Here is a 15,731-nt window from a genome sequence, read left to right as displayed (position 1 = left end):
GCCTTTAGAATCACATTTCCCAGAGAGGTGTTCGCTGGCAATCTTCCATGCTGTTGCACTAGGGTGCAGGGTGATTTTTTTTTTTCTCTCTGATTGGTTATAAGTCTGTAATTTCCCTGTAAGACCAAGACCCCCAGATCACACCGGCTGGCCTTTTATGCCGTGTATGCCCTGATGAAGAAGGATGGAGTGGGTCATGTCCTGGAAGACTCAACCTTAAAAAGTCGAGAATGTAGGGCTCGGAGAGACAGATGGCATACATCCAATGAAAGGGTTTGTGAGCATCCAGAGACTTGTTGGAACAGGGTTGATTATTTCCTAGAGGTGCTGATGAAGGAATTTGTAATATCAAAAGAATTCAACCATTAAGGAATCTAGTCTGCAATCTGTTCTTAACACAACATGAAGTCATAGAGCTTCGGCATGATTTTAATCTTAAAAGGGTAAGCCTGCCACACAGAAAGATGCCCAAATAAACCTATACTTGCTCCAGTCGGGTGGTTCAGCGAACAGGTTGGCCCTCTTTTGCCTCTGGGTCTTTGTATGTGCTGTTCCCTGTTCCCGAGCCATCCTTTCTCTTGACTTTCACCCAATTAATTCCTTCCTTTCTTTCCAGTCTCTGTATCAGTGTTACCTGGACTCCCATAAGAGTGGGGTGGGTTCTCTACTTAACTGCTACTGTAAATCCTGTATCTTCTCCATCAGAGTACTTATTTGCATTCTGTTGACTTTGTTGTGTCAATCAGACTATATAAGTCCCTGGAGAGCAGGGACTGGTTTTGTCTTGTTCAGTGTTGCATCTGCAGAGCTTGGCATCATGCTAGACAAAGGGGGTACTCAACAAGCATTGCTAACAAACAAGAAGATCCGCTGTGAGGACTTCCCTGGTGGTCCGGTGGTGAGACTGTGCTTCCAACATAAGGAGCACAGGTTCGGTCCCTGCTTGGGGAACTAAAATCCTGCATGCCATGAGAGCTGCCAAATTAAAAAAAAAAAAGATTGAATGTGTATACTTTTTGCTTCTCAGACACATTGGATAAACTGAGGCAGCTTGGCAGACTCTTTAGCAAGTCTGGGAATGGAACTGAGATTTTTTGACACCGGGTGAGAGATTCTTTTTCATACCCTTAGACCACTTCTTAAATAACTTAATTCCTTTCCAGCAGAGCTTTTGCAGCCTTATTCTCGTCTTTCTTGTCATCACCTTGGAGGCGAAGACTGTTTCGGAGAATTATTTTATAACAGATGAGATCTCGGGGCAGAGGAAAATTTATCTAACTCTCAGGGGTAGGAGAAATGTGTGTCTTTTGGACCTTGAATTTAAATGAGCCAGCAAATCCCTGCTAATTCTCTTCCCTTGCTGGGTCCCGTCTGCTTCATTCTCAACAAAGGAGAAACCCAGCCTGTGTCACCCATGATTTATGCGCTGCTGTTTGCTCTCTTCCCCTAGAACATTAAACACCCTGAGCAGAGGGGGAAGAAGAGGTAATCTCAGGATGCCTGGCTGTCAAAGAATGTTCAGGGGCAGGCTCTCTGCTCTGGTGGGAAGTGGGAGGAGGCTGAAATGTTAGGGATAAAAGAAAAGACCAATGGGGCTTTTACATAAAAGGAACAAGGGAGTCTCTGTTTGCTCCAACCTTTGCGAAAACCATTGGCCTCTGAGCTGAGAGACCTGGGTACTTGATTTACTTGTTTACCAAGTGCCTTTGGGGAAGACTTGCCTCTCCCTGGGTCTCAGTTTCCCCAGCTGGCAAAGGAAGGCCTGCCTAGCTTGAGCTCCCACAGCCTCAGGAAGCTGGGGCGAGCTGATGTTTGTTGCGTGGAGAGAGGCGTACGGGCAGCTCCGTGGTTAACCACATGGACCCCTGCTCCCCCTCTCTCTGGCTCTGTGGCTCTGGGCGAGCTCCTCAACTCTCAAAGCCTCATGTGCGTGATGGGGTTGATCTCCTGGCGCTTCCTCGTTGGGTTGCTGACAGCTAGAGCTCCCCGCAGGACTGACAGGGAGCCAGCATTTAATAAGGGTCAGCTATTACTGGGACTGTTGCTCCTGAGATGGTCCCTGGCCGTGGTCAGAGTGTCCCTCCACCTGAGTTCCCTGCTTGGGGCCTGTGGCTGGTGGGGGCAGGGCCTCCCTGGCAGCACTTGGAAACTCTGGGCAGAAGGGAGGAGGAGCTATTTTCAGTGGATTCTGGTTCTATTTGTGGCTTTGAGTTGGCCCAAGCTGCGGGGAAGCTTTGGGCAGAGCAAGCCGGGCACTGAGGGAGGTGTGTCATCTTACAGCTGAGATGGTAGGGAGAGGAGGAGGGATGAAGAGGAGACAGAGGGAAGGTGCCCCTCCTCTCCTATGGTTCCCTCCCCAACGCCCCCTTCTATCTTCTCCTTGCCAGTTTCATCTTCTCCTTGCCAATTTCACCTTCTCTGCCTTCCCTGGGGGGAATTTAGAAGGGGCAATTGGCCTTTCTTTTCAAGGTGGATTTAGTTAGTAACATGGAGCAATCCATCAATCTGGTTAACACAGTGTTCCTCACCAGCCGCATTGATTTTCTTAGGCTGAAGTGGGATTCACATCCCCAGCAGAATTGTGCGGTATTTATTAAAACCTAAGTGGTGTCTATGCTACCAAACATCTAAATCATTCATCAGAGTGTAGAGAAAGCACTCTCATTTCCCCATTGGACCCTGGGGCATTACCTGTTGACACCACTTCCCACTCTCCTCCCAGCAGGCTTTTTAACCTCTCTGGGCCTCAGTCCCCTCATTTGTGAAATTAATGGGGTGGGGGAGCACAGGAGGGGCTTGGCAGGGAGACTTGGAGCTCTTGAATCCTTTCCAGCTGCACTTCTGTGATTCTCTGAAGCCATAATTAAACAAGGAGAAGCTGAATCCTTTAATCAGAGGATGGTTGGTAGGACTGGGAGGCTCCACAGAGAGGGTGACATGCTACTCTGTCATTTTCTGGATGAGAAAACTGAGGCCCTGAGGGTGGGGTCAGGTCAGACAGTGAGTCAGTGGCTCAGCTGGGTCAGGAATCCAGGCCTCTGACTTCCTGTTGCAGCAGGCCTTCCCAGCACTGCACTGCTGGGAGGAGGACTGGAAGCACATCAATGCACCTGCTCATTTATTTAACTCCCACCATAATTCATTTTCCATATGACATCACCCACATGGTAAGGTATGGTGGCAGGTCTGCCCTCGTTAAAAACTGTATCACTATTTCAGTGTTTCCCAACGACCAGTCATTTGAGTGCTATCCTCATGAATTTTTTTACATCATCAGATTTGATTAATATATATGTTGCATTTTTCTTTCTCTTTTTCCTTCAATATTTGTTTATTTGGCTGTGCCAGGTCTTCCCTCACTGGCTCAGAAGTTGAGGCCTGAGGGCTAAGCTGCCTCTTGTGGCATGTGAGACCTGAATTCCCTGACCAGGGACTGAACCTGAGCCCCTTGCATTGCAAGGTAGATTCTTATCCACAGGACCACCAGGAATGTCCCTACATTTTTCTTTAAATCAGTTCCTCACTTTACATAAACAAACTTAGCCTCATCCTAAGCAAAGATACCTGTTATACTGAGTTTGATCTGCTATGTTTTCCCACATATATATTGAACATAACTATTTAAGTTAAAAAATTCATGTACCGACTAAAGATGTCTTTGCAGTTGAGAAATTCCAATGAAAATGGCAGTGATTCTCAACCTTGTTGGTTTCCTTAAAAATTATTGAGGACCCTGGGACTTCCCTGGTGGTCCAGTGGCTAAGACTCTGTGCCCCCAATGCAGGGGCCCCGGGTTTGACCCCTGGTCTAGGGAGCTAGATCCCATATGTAGCAACTACAGATTGAGCATTCTGTGTGCCACAGCTAAGACCTGGCACAGCCAAATAAATAAATAATATTAAAAAATTATTGAGGACCTTGAATAGCTTTAGTTATGGTTATGTCAATTGATATTTACCTTGTTAAGAATTAAAACTGACAAGATATTAAATTACTTGTCATTTATTAAAAGATACATGATTTAAAATAGTATTAAAAACCCAAGACATGGTAATATAAATTACACATTTTCATTAAAAACTACTCTGTGTTCCAGAATGAAAAATTTAGTGAGGAGAATGGCATTGCTTTACACATTTGCAGGTCTTATTAAGGTTTGACTTAAGAGAGGAATTCTATATTCTCCTATCTGCTTCTGCATTCAGTCTATGTCAGTTTGTTTTTGTTGAAATACATGAAGACTGTCCCGTCTCATAGAGTTCAGACAGTTGTGGATATTGTTTTTTTGATACTACACTAAAACTTGAGGTAGTTTCTTAAAGTTTGGTTGCATAAATTCATTTGAATGAAACTTTTATACTCAGTCACACTAAACTCTATTGGTTTGTCCTGTACTTTGAATAGATCTTTTATTCATGCATGATTGGGTAACATTATGCATTGGTCATTTGGAAAATATTGGTTCACTGGGTTATGCAGCTCTTCCAAGTGTAGGCATAGTTTATTATGCAATATCAAAAGTTCACTTTTGTTAATATTACTACCCATCTAAGCAGAAAAGACATTAGGACATCAAGTACATGGTGGGACTTTGAAGTTTTCCAAAATTCCAAGGAAGCTCCAGTTTTATCACTGACAACAAATATCATCAACTATTTTACTTAACGGGACAAACCCATTTCAGACATTTTTGAGAAAATGTTTGCCAAATATCCAAGTCTGAATAACTGTATTTCGCATGTTTGACCATTCCTTTCACATAAAGTGAAAGTCACTCAGTTGTGTCTGACTCTTTGTGACCCCATGGACTATATAGTCCACAGAATTCTCCAGGCCAGAATACTGGAGTGGGTAGCCATTCCCTTCTCCAGGAGATCATCCCAACCCAGGGATTGAATCCAGGTCTCCTGCATTGCAGGCAGATTCTTTACCAGCTGAGCCATCAGAGAAGCACAAGAATACCGGAGTGAGTAGCCTATCCCTTCTCCAGTGGCTCTTCCCAACCCAGGAATCAAACCGTGGTCTCCTGCATTGCAGGTGGATTCTTTACCAACTGAACTACTAGGGAAGCCAGCCTTTCTCATAAAGTAAAAGTAATTTGCTTTTTAAAAAAATCTTTCTTTTTCCCCCTAACAAAGGCTAGATCAGTGCAACTCATTGCAGAAGTGCTTTCCATTGAGACAACCATCCTAATTCTGCACCTAGCAAAAGTGCTTTATGTGTGGGAATTAACAGCTTGAGTGATATGGAGTTCCATTCTGGAGTGATGTAAAGTGTTTCAGAACTGAATAGTGGTGGCAGCTGCACAATATTGTGAATGTACTAAATGCCACTAAACTGTTCACTTTAAAATGTTTTTTACGTTACATGAATTTCACCTCAAAAAGAAAGTGAAAAAAGGTGCTTTGTGCATAATTTTTATTCATCGTAATGTTAAAAAGACTTGTAGTCAAAGGTCTAGAGTTAATAATATTGACGTTTTGTTTTTGTGCTTTTTTTAACTGCTTTGTCAAGGACATTCTTGAAATCGGTATTTTGTTTACTATCAGTGTTTACAGTTCACCACCAGTACATTCATGAACAATATAATGGCAACCAGTATAAATGGTGTCACTATCTTAAATTGTGCCAGCAATTTTACCACCTCTGCTTTTGCACCATCAGTGCATATGTCAACATGGTATAAAAGGTAAATGAGTTCTTAGCTTTATTATGAAAACAGTTTTAACCCATCTGGGTCCCTGAACAAGTTTCAGGGCTCCTGAGAACCCATGGACCACACTTGGAGAACCACTGATCTATGCTGAATTAGAGTTGAGCTGAGAATCCCAGGGATGGGGGAGCCTGGTGGGCTGCCGTCTATGGGGTCACACAGAGTCGGACATGACTGAAGTGACTTAGCAGCAGCAGCAGCAATAGCTGGGTATGGAAGCCAATGAGATGCTGAAGGGTTACTGAGAGTTTGGGGATAATCTTCTCAAAGCGCTCACTGAAGGGGAAGTGACTTTTATCATTAAGCAGCAGGACCTAGCGTTGGGAAGGCTACATTTTAGGGGGTTGAGGGATTTCTGCTTTCCAGGGACCCTGTGTGACCCCAGGAAGCCTCCATCAATCAATCTTTCCATCTGTTCTTAGACTACTTCGAAGAGTCACTGAGCAGCTGGAAGAACATTTTCAGCTTTAAAGATAGCAGCGGGGAAAAGAGGCTGAAAGGGTAGCAGGAGGAGGGGAGGAAGGTCAGGTTGGGTAGCAGGGGCCTCACATGGGAAATAGGGCAGTGAAAAGCTGTAACTGAGCCTGGATCGACTTTCTCTTTTCTTGAATTAACCTCACAAAGTATTGTCAGCTGAAGCCCACAATAAATCCCACCCATTTGTTTGGCTTTTCATAAGTTACAAAGTTTTCAACGTTATTACTTTAAAGAATCCTTACACACCAAGTGAGGTGAGCAAAATGATGATTGTGATCCCATGGAGCTGATGAGAAAACCGAGGCAAAGAAAAAGGAAGCTAGAAACAAGTATACAGAAGCACCAAGATTCAAATGTAAGTCCTTAGACTCAGAGCAGCTTCCTTTCTATTGTTTCTTCTTAGGCTCTACTCCTTGAAGTGTTTTTTCAAGCCCACACAGCAGTTTTCTCTTTTTCATTTGGAGACAATTTACTGAGGTCTGCTGCCTTAACAGTAAGAAGGTGGGTGGTAGTGGAAATAAGGTGAAGAATGGAGTTTAAAAGCACACTCTAGAATCAAATTGTCAGAGTTCAAATCCTGATTTATACCTCCTCATGTGTTCCAGAAAAGCATCTATTTCTGCTTTATTGACTATGCCAAAGCCTTTGACTGTGTGGATCACAATAAACTGTGGAAAATTCTGAAAGAGATGGGAATACCAGGCCACCCGATCTGCCTCTTGAGAAATTTGTATGCAGGTCAGGAAGCAACAGTTAGAACTGGACATGGAACAACAGACTGGTTCCAAATAGGAAAAGGAGTACATCAAGGCTGTATATTGTCACCCTGTTTATTTAACTTATATGCAGAGTACATCATGAGAAACGCTAGACTGGAAGAAACACAAGCTGGAATCAAGATTGCCGGGAGAAATATCAATAACCTCAGATATGCAGATGACACCACCCTTATGGCAGAAAGTGAAGAGGAACTAAAAAGCCTCTTGATGAAAGTGAAAGAGGAGAGTGAAAAAGTTGGCTTAAAGCTCAACATTCAGAAAACGAAGATCATGGCATCCGGTCCCATCACTTCATGGGAAATAGATGGGGAAACAGTGGAAACAGTATCAGACTTTATTTTTCTGGGCTCCAAAATCACTGCAGATGGTGACGGCAGCCATGAAATTAAAAGAAGCTTACTCCTTGGAAGGAAAGTTATGACCAACCTAGATAGCATATTGAAAAGCAGAGACATTACTTTGCCAACAAAGGTTCATCTAGTCAAAGCTATGGTTTTTCCTATGGTCATGTATGGATGTGAGAGTTGGACTGTGAAGAAGGCTGAGCGCCGAAGAATGGATGCTTTTGACCTGTGGTGTTGGAGAAGACTCTTGAGAGTCCCTTGGACTGCAAGGAGATCCAACCAGTCCATTCTGAAGGAGATCAGTCCTAGGATTTCTTTGGAAGGAATGATGCTAAAGCTGAAACTCCAGTACTTTGGCCACCTCATGCGAAGGGTTGACTCATTGGAAAAGACTGATGCTGGGAGGGATTGGGGGCAGGAGGAGAAGGGGACGACAGAGGATGAGATGGCTGGATGGCATCACTGACTCGATGGACGTGAGTCTGAGTGAACTCCGGGAGTTGGTGATGGACAGGGAGGCCTGACGTGCTGCAATTCATGGGGTCGCAAAGAGTCGGACACGACTGAGTGACTGATCTGATCTGATCTGATGTGTAAAAAGGGAGCATAACAATACCTGGTCACAGCTCTGCTAAGATCACATTAGAGCTACATGTCAAGCATTCGTATAGCATGAGCACATCTTAAGGTTCAATCCATGAGAATGAGGACATGCAAATAGTGACTCAAAGTGCACAAATTTCTCCTACGTCCTATAGACTAGTTGAGGATTTCTTCCTGCTGCTGCTGCGGCTGCTAAGTCGCTTCAGTCGTGTCTGACTCTGTGTGACCCCATAGACGGCAGCCCACCAGGCTCCCCCGTCCCTGGGATTCTCTAGGCAAGAACACTGGAGTGGGTTGCCATTTCCTTCTCCAGTGCGTGAAAGTGAAAAGTGAAAGTGAAGTTGCTCAGTCGTGTCCGACTCTTAGCGACCCCATGGATCGCAGCACGCCAGGCTGCACACGGCGATACTCTTGCCTAAAAACCGGTCCACATGCTATGCCAAAAGTCGGCCCTCTACTTTCGTACTCTTGGCGACTGTGAGATTGGCTGAGTGAATGCTAACACTCTATTGGCTGAGTATTTGCCACAGGCTACCTCATGGGGAGCTAGCCAGCCTGTGGGTGGGCCGTCCTGGAGTCAGGTGCTAGCTTCCATCCAATAAGAGACCACCAGCTGTAGAATCCGAACCTTCAGTCTTGGCCTGAGGGGCGGCCTAGGTAGCAAAACGTATGCTCCCGAGGAATGAACTTGACAGGACCCTTATTTTATTGGACAACAGGAGAAACAGGTGGGAAAAGCAGTTTTTTGTTTGTTCATTAGTTCTTTGTACTTACTATTTCCTCTCTCATTCCTTAAAGGCTATATAGTCATATAACAGGAAAGGGAAAACTGGATAGCAGAAATATAAGTAAAGTTACAGAGTTGAGGCAGGAGGAAAAGTCACTATTAATACATGGATCTGAGGAGCCAACAATCGGCCACCATTGAACTTCACAATTAGCACTGGGCTTTCTGAAAGCCAAGATAAAAAGATAGAGGATCATCTGCCTAATACTAATTATCAGAAATGAAGGGCACCTGTATCTGTGAGTCTTGTAGGCAGAGAATATCCTGCTATATCAGTAACAAAGGATATTGTGACCGGCTGCTGCTGCTGCTGCTGCTGCTGCTAAGACGCTTCAGTCGTGTCCGACCCTGTGCGACCCCATAGACAGCAGCCCACCAGGCTCCCCCGTCCCTAGGATTCTCCAGGCAAGAACACGGGAGTGGGTTGCCATTTCCTTCTCCAATGCATGAAAGTGAAAAGTGAAAGGGAAGTCGCTCAGTCGCGTCGGACTCTGTGCGACCCCATGGACTGCAGCCTAGCAGGCTCCTTCATCCATGGGATTTTCCAGGCAAGAGTACTGGAGTGGGGTGCCATTGCCTTCTCCTTGTGACCGTCTAGGCATCAACAATTGGCAGCTGCCTCCCCTAAGCTGCACCTTGATGGGATTCAGGGGGCAAAATCCACAATACTAGCGCCAAAAGTTATGGTGCGTTTTGAAGGAATGATTTCAATGAGCCCAGATGGCTTGCATCTTCCCATACATAAAAAAGTGCTAAATTCATTAACTTGAGATGTCTGCTTTTTTCTTAAATTAACAGTGATCTTACGATGTTCTGACTACCTGATTTTTGGTGTAAAAATTCCTATATATTCGGCTCCTCCCTTACCTCTTTGGAACAGTCCCTCAGAACTATCAGAGAGGTTGACTCTCGGGCTTAAGTCCTCCATATGTTGGCCAAATGAAGCATAATTCTCAGTTTTAAGGTTGTGCAAAGTTTTTTCTTTTAGCTGACAGAGTAAAGCAAAGCCTTTCCTAGCTTTGAACTCTTAAATTTCTTACCTGGGATTTTATTTCAGGCAATGATGCCACAAAGTTGGCAGTACAGCTTGGTGGGGAGAGGAGTTTTTGCTATTAGTAGGATTGAGTTTGCTTTTTAAAAATTTTTTAGTGTATCTTATCCTAGACTGCAATTTCTTCAGCTGTAAAATGGTGATAATAACAGTATCCACCCATTTAAGCTGTGAAGATTAAATTGGATGTGTTGTATTGAAATTAGCTATTAATCTGAGAAAATTTCCCGCTGTTTGTCATGACCAGTTCTAGGTGCTGGGGATAAAGTGATAAACAAAACAAAGAAGATCCTTATCTTCAAGTAGCTTTTACTTAAGAATAGGACAGAAAGACAACAAACATTTAAAAAAAAAGGATAAATAATTGCAGAGTGCTGTGGAAAAAACAATACAACAAATGCAAGGATAGATTTCATTTGACGGGATTCAGCCATTTTCCAGAAAAGTCAAAGACAAAACGTTAAAATGCTAATCTTACAGGTGAATCTGTTAGGGCCTGAGGGAACTCGGTCCTGGTTTGTAGATTTGTTCTACAAGCTATTGTGTACGCAGAGTCGGACAGGACTGAGCGACTGAACTGAACGTGTTACAAATTTTTCTTTCTTTTTTGCTTGTTTGTTTGAAAAGATTTCTTTTACCTGAGCTTTGGTGGAAGCAGTGTGAAACTGTAGAACCTTGAGCACGCTATATTTACTTGCATCACATTAAATTAGTTTTATTCTGAGCACAATTACAGGTGAAAGATACTACCATTGTTCGAGCATTGTCTTGCCCCTGGCCGTAGAGCTAGGAAAAGATGCCTTGCCCAAAGGTTGACTTCCTCGCCCATTCCCAGATCCTGTTCTGTCTTTTCCAGCTGGAGCGTCCCACCTAACCCCTCGCCCGCCGCGGACGTACGGCTGCTGTGTAGCCCCGCCCACCACCGGGGCGTGTCTACCGCCCAGACCACGCCCCTTGCTCCGACCGCCGACAGAAGGCCGGAGCGTGCGCGCGCGTCCCCGCTCGCGGCCCGGCTCGGCGTCGGGAGCGCGCTCTGTGTGGCTGGTGCCGCCATGTTGTTGTGGTTGTGAGAAGGCGGTGGCGGAGGCGCAGGCGGTCGAGACGCTCCAGCGGCCCAGGCGCTGCCCCCCGCCGGCCCTGGCTGGGCGCCTCGAGGGGTGGCGGAGGCCGTGCTGTGACGGGCCTCGCCATGTTCTGCAGCCCGGTAAGGAAGCCCACCCCCCACACCGCCCCCCCCCCGTCTGCTCCGGGGGTGAGGAGGAGCTGGAGGAGGGGCCGTCCTCGGCCCCGGCGCCGCGGCTGTCACCCTCTGAGGAGGCGGCGACCCGCGGGGGGCTGGGGATGGCGTGCGTGGCCCGAGGAGGGTGGCCCGGACGGCGGCCACGGCCGCCAGAGGGAGGCACGGGGAGCGGGAGCGCCGCGGCAGGGCTCGGCCCGGACCCTCGGCGCGGGGGAGGCGGGGTCCGGCCGGGGCGGCCTTTCCGGACCCGGTGGGGAAGGGCCCACGGGGACGAGGGGTGTGAGGCGCTACCCGGTAGCGTCCGGGGAGATGCCCGCTGACTTCAGGAGGTGAGCGTGCGGCCCTCACCCCGACCGGGTCCGTGGGCGTCCTCTGTGGCGGGAGGCCGGAGGTCGGGGGCCACGGAGCCCCCGGGGCGAGCGGAGCGGGCCCGGGACTTGTGGGAAGGAGGAGTGGCCGCCTGACTGGAGCAGGGCATCCTCCTGAGCTGGTAGTCCTGGCGTGGGAAGGATGGCTCGGAGGTGCTTGAGAGAACTCAGCACTGGTCAGACTGCCTCACGAAAGGTTAGAGTGATTTCTCAGGCGAAAAATCCTGCCGCTTAGGACCCCTAGGATAGTATTGTTGGTTGTACTTTGGGCTGGAAAACTTGCCTCAGAACAGTAAGGGTGAATTTTATGGCCATTTTAATAAACTCCTCCGGGGTCTGATAACCTTACTTGTGAGTTTTGCACAGGAGCTACTGTGGGGGGTAATGATATCCAGGTGTTGTCTCCAGACTGAGGCCTAAATTCTTACCCGTTTTAGTATCTTGACATACACTTTGTTGTATGACAGTGTCTGCTTTTTTTTTTCCCCCCACAGCAAGGGAAAAAAGTGGGCTTGCTCTTCCAGTTGAGCTTCACCTTTCGTTTCTCATAATGTGGGCGACGGTGCCATCAAGGCCTGCGTTGAACTGTGCGGGATGGTTTTTGTTTTTAGTATAAAATAGTTGGGATTTATAGGTGTAGAGGTGTTGGGGACCTCCCTCTTTCACATCTAAGGCTGTTCCAGTAGGGCAAGAGACAGGATGCATGTTTTTTTTTTTTTTGCTCAGAGACCAAGTGAGGGGCACCAGCGTGTGTTGGTGTCACAGTCTTCCCTTCTAAGGCTTGTGACCTGGGTGGGAAGAAGAGCTTAGAGAATGACACTGTTTGGAGTAAACCCAGTACAGTTTGTGATATTTAACTAAATTTGGAGGGTTCCAGAATTGTAGATTGGCTCTGTATGAAGGCTTCTTTCAGCTCTAATTAACTCCCTTATTTTCAGGTGGCCCAGAGCTGTTCACGTGACCAGTATGCTTCTGTGGCCCCACTTGAAGTTAGTTAATAGCAAGCCATAGGAGAACCCAAGTTTTCCCAGTTTGTAAACCAGGTTTTTCAGTTTGGTGGTTAACTAATTAAATACCAGTTGTCAGAAATAGTATGGACTGCCTGAAATGCTTATTCCAGGCCTCATGCGGGACCTGGTGAATAAAAATCTGAGCCTTACAAAGCTCCCTGAGTGATTCTAGTCAGCCAGGTTTCTGAATGTCTGCTTTAAGTCACCTCTGGTATTCCAAAGGATTTCCAGTAATTACAACTCCTGAGAGTGTTTTTAATTGTTTATATAATTTGAGAGGTATGGAAAAGAGGGGAGCCTGAGCATCTCTTAAAATACAGTGGATTTATGTACGGGAAGCACATCGATTACCAAAAATTATTTGTGCACATCTTCAGGGACATGCTTCATAAAATTAGAGGTATATCCAGAGATATAATGAGCAATCCAGAGGACAGAAGCAGAGAGGGAGAGGCAGAAAGTCTGCTTGTGGGCCACGAAGAGCTCCACTGAAGCTGCTTTCCAACATCACTGTTCCCCCTAAACTGTCTGATTCAGGTTTCTAGTGAAGTGGGGGTAGGGCAGGTGAATTAACAGTCACTTGAGACTAGGGTTGTGAACCAGGAAGGTTTACTGTGGATTGTGAAAAGTTCTTGAAATACGCCTAAGGCCTTGAGGAGTGGCAAAGTCAGTTCTAAAGTCTGATGTAGTTCTGGTTAACACTTTCGGTTGGTAAAGTGGAGTGCTGAGTTACCAAAGGAAGTATTCATATTTCAGAGGGGGTGTGGTAAGGTTTGTTATAAGTTTGGAGGAGTTGGAAGAAAATGTTACAGTCGTAGAGAGCAGTGAAGGAGTTTGGTCAACATCCTGTTAAATCGTAGTGTAGTACTGTTAGGGAAGCACACCCACCTGTCCACTGCAAGAGCTGGAGGCTTTGCATGGTTTTTTTCTTTGGTGTCTGGAGTAGTAATCATAGTTCTGAGCATATACTATGCCCTCAGGTATTTGTTGAGTAAATGGATAGCATTGAGGTGGGAAAAAGAACAGTTTTGGTGGTTGATGACAGTGTTTGTTATTAAAAGCTATTTGATAATTTGCATTGAGTTAGAGTCAGATTTTTTAGTCCTTGTGGTTTGCCTAAGAGATTCTGTTTTCTAAAGACTGTCATTGGACACTATCCTGTCCCTAGTTTTGGGGTCTTAAATGTGCCTTGGTTTTTTATTTTTTAGATTGTGTTGTTAATTGACTGCTGCTGGGAATGTCACTTCTCTAGACCTCCATTTTCTTATCCGTAAAATTAAAAGGTTTGTAATTATTGACCTAAAATAGTTTCTCCAGCCTGATTTTGCAAATCTTTAAATAATTTGTAATTGTTGTTTAGTATTAATCTCATAGATAGATGAACCTTCTGTTTTGGATTCTGCTTTTGACTTATGGATTATAGACATTGTCCAAAACTGCTCTGGAAATTGCATGCATGTTGCAAGTGTTATGCAGAAACAACATGCTTATGCTGTTGTAATTTACTTAGTGTTGAAATCAAAACGGATTTCACATAGGGAACTTCATAATTGAGTGTGAAGCCACAAGAGTAAGAATGGTTTGGTGCAAGTTTGTGTAATTTCTGTGGTCAGTTGTTTCTTACAGCCCACCCAATTCTGTAATTTTCTATGCTGAATTTATATGTAGTTTTATAATCAGTGAAACTTTAGACAAAATATGAGATCAAATCCATACCCGATTGAACTAGGATTCCCAATTTTAGAAGCTACCAGAATAGCTAACATTGTTATTTTTCATTTTAATTTTGTGCTTTTATCTTCACTTTTGCATCTAGAACCTTAACATAACTTTCAAGTTCATATCAGACATTTAAAGTGAAAACCGTTGTAGCATGACAGTGGTTGACTAGTAAGTCCTGAGTTCAAGTCCGGGTTGTGCTTCTCATTAGCTGTGTTTTCTGGCAAACCACATAAGCCTTCTGAGCTTCAGGTCCCTCATTAGTAAAAGGAAGAAGAGCAACTTCTCTGTGTATTTCACTGTGTCAGTGAGGATGAAATGGAATTGTGTATATGAAGCAGTCTAAAAATGTCAGTGGATGATGATGGAGCCCTATTGTATTAGAATCCTGTTTTCCTGGAAGAGTTGATTTGTGGAGCAGTGGTAAATCTGGTGTTTGTTGTCAAGTGCGGAATTTAGTAATATCACTGATAAAGCAACAGAAAAGATTTCTTTTCTGTACTCTTTGCTTGGAAAAACCTTTGAGCAGCACTTGCATCCAGTCTGCCAATAGGAATAGTGTTTCAAGAAACTTCAGAGGGCCGAGATGTCTTAAATTTGTGCCAAGGTTTGCAGGCTACCCACTCCAGTATTCTGGCCTGGAGAATTCCGTGGACGGTATAGTCCATGGGGTCGAAGAGTCGGACACAACTGAGCGACTGTCACTTCACTTGCCCTTACAGTAGATTGCTGGATTTCACCCATTTTGTTATGTTGGTGTGGTGGTGGAAAGTGATAGGGTCAGGGACTTTGGCACATTCTGTGTAATGTTTTAGGCCTGTGTTTTCTAAATGGCAGGTGGCAACATAATGAAATCAATGTGGTTTCTAAAAGCACATAGAAAATGGTAAAAATAATTATTGATTTGTGAAACTTTTGTTTTATTATACATTACTTATGTTACTATATGTGTATTGTTGCCACATAAAATGTAATTTTATAATTACAGTCCCCCCACCCCGCCAGCGCCGCTCTGTGCAACTTTTGGGATCTTAGTTTCCAGACCAGGGATTGAACCAGACCCCTGCAATGAAAGTGCAGAATCCTAATCACTGGATCGCCAAGAAATTCCCAAATGTATTTTTTCTTGAGTTGTAAAACTTGGAAGCAATTGCTTAGGGACATAGTACCCGAGCTTTGCAGTTAGGATGACTATAAAATAGTGAGACATAAAACATATGAAAAATCACAAGAAAATTGTGAAGTTTGGTTAAATTTAAAGCTGTTTTGTTAAGGGTGAAATACTGTGTGTGTGTGTGTTTGCACGCGCGTGCACACGCAGTTACATCCGACTCTGTGACCCTCTGGGCTGCAGCCCACCAGGCTCCTTTGTCTGTGGGATTTTTCCAGGCAAGAATACTGAAGTGGGTTGCTGTTTCCTCCTCCAGGGGATCTTCCCGACCCAGGGATCAAATCCACATCTTCTGCTTGGCAGGCGGATTCTTTACCACTAAGCCACCTGGGAATCCACAAAATACCTCATAGCTTTGTTATAAATTGTTGACTTAATGAACATAGTTAAGACATAAACTTACGCTAATATTCTAACTCTTTTCCCTTAAATGGACTGTCTGGTAATTACAAAGATACTGTCTCATAGT

At 45.0% G+C, this 15,731-nt stretch overlaps 2 protein-coding genes across 2 annotated transcripts in view; both read left to right on the top strand.

Annotated features, from left to right (window-relative positions):
- LOC113875158 (proline-rich protein 2-like) overlaps positions 1-11,314 on the top strand; it is a 29,283-nt gene extending 17,969 nt beyond the window's left edge. The window contains exon 2 of the mRNA XM_027513556.1: positions 10,611-11,314. Within this exon, the coding sequence (XP_027369357.1) occupies positions 10,611-11,314 (704 nt within the window). The remainder of the gene's footprint in view (positions 1-10,610) is intronic.
- Positions 10,776-15,731, top strand: part of MTMR3 (myotubularin related protein 3) — a 131,467-nt gene continuing 126,511 nt past the window's right edge. The window contains 1 exon segment of the mRNA XM_027566343.1: positions 10,776-10,958. The gene's annotated coding sequence lies outside the window, so the exon portion shown is untranslated.

Source organism: Bos indicus x Bos taurus, chromosome 17 (genome assembly GCF_003369695.1).
Source record: "Bos indicus x Bos taurus breed Angus x Brahman F1 hybrid chromosome 17, Bos_hybrid_MaternalHap_v2.0, whole genome shotgun sequence".
Lineage (NCBI taxonomy): Eukaryota > Metazoa > Chordata > Mammalia > Artiodactyla > Bovidae > Bos > Bos indicus x Bos taurus.
Note: the sequence above shows the minus strand (reverse complement) of the source record. Positions and strands in the feature narration are given on the sequence as shown.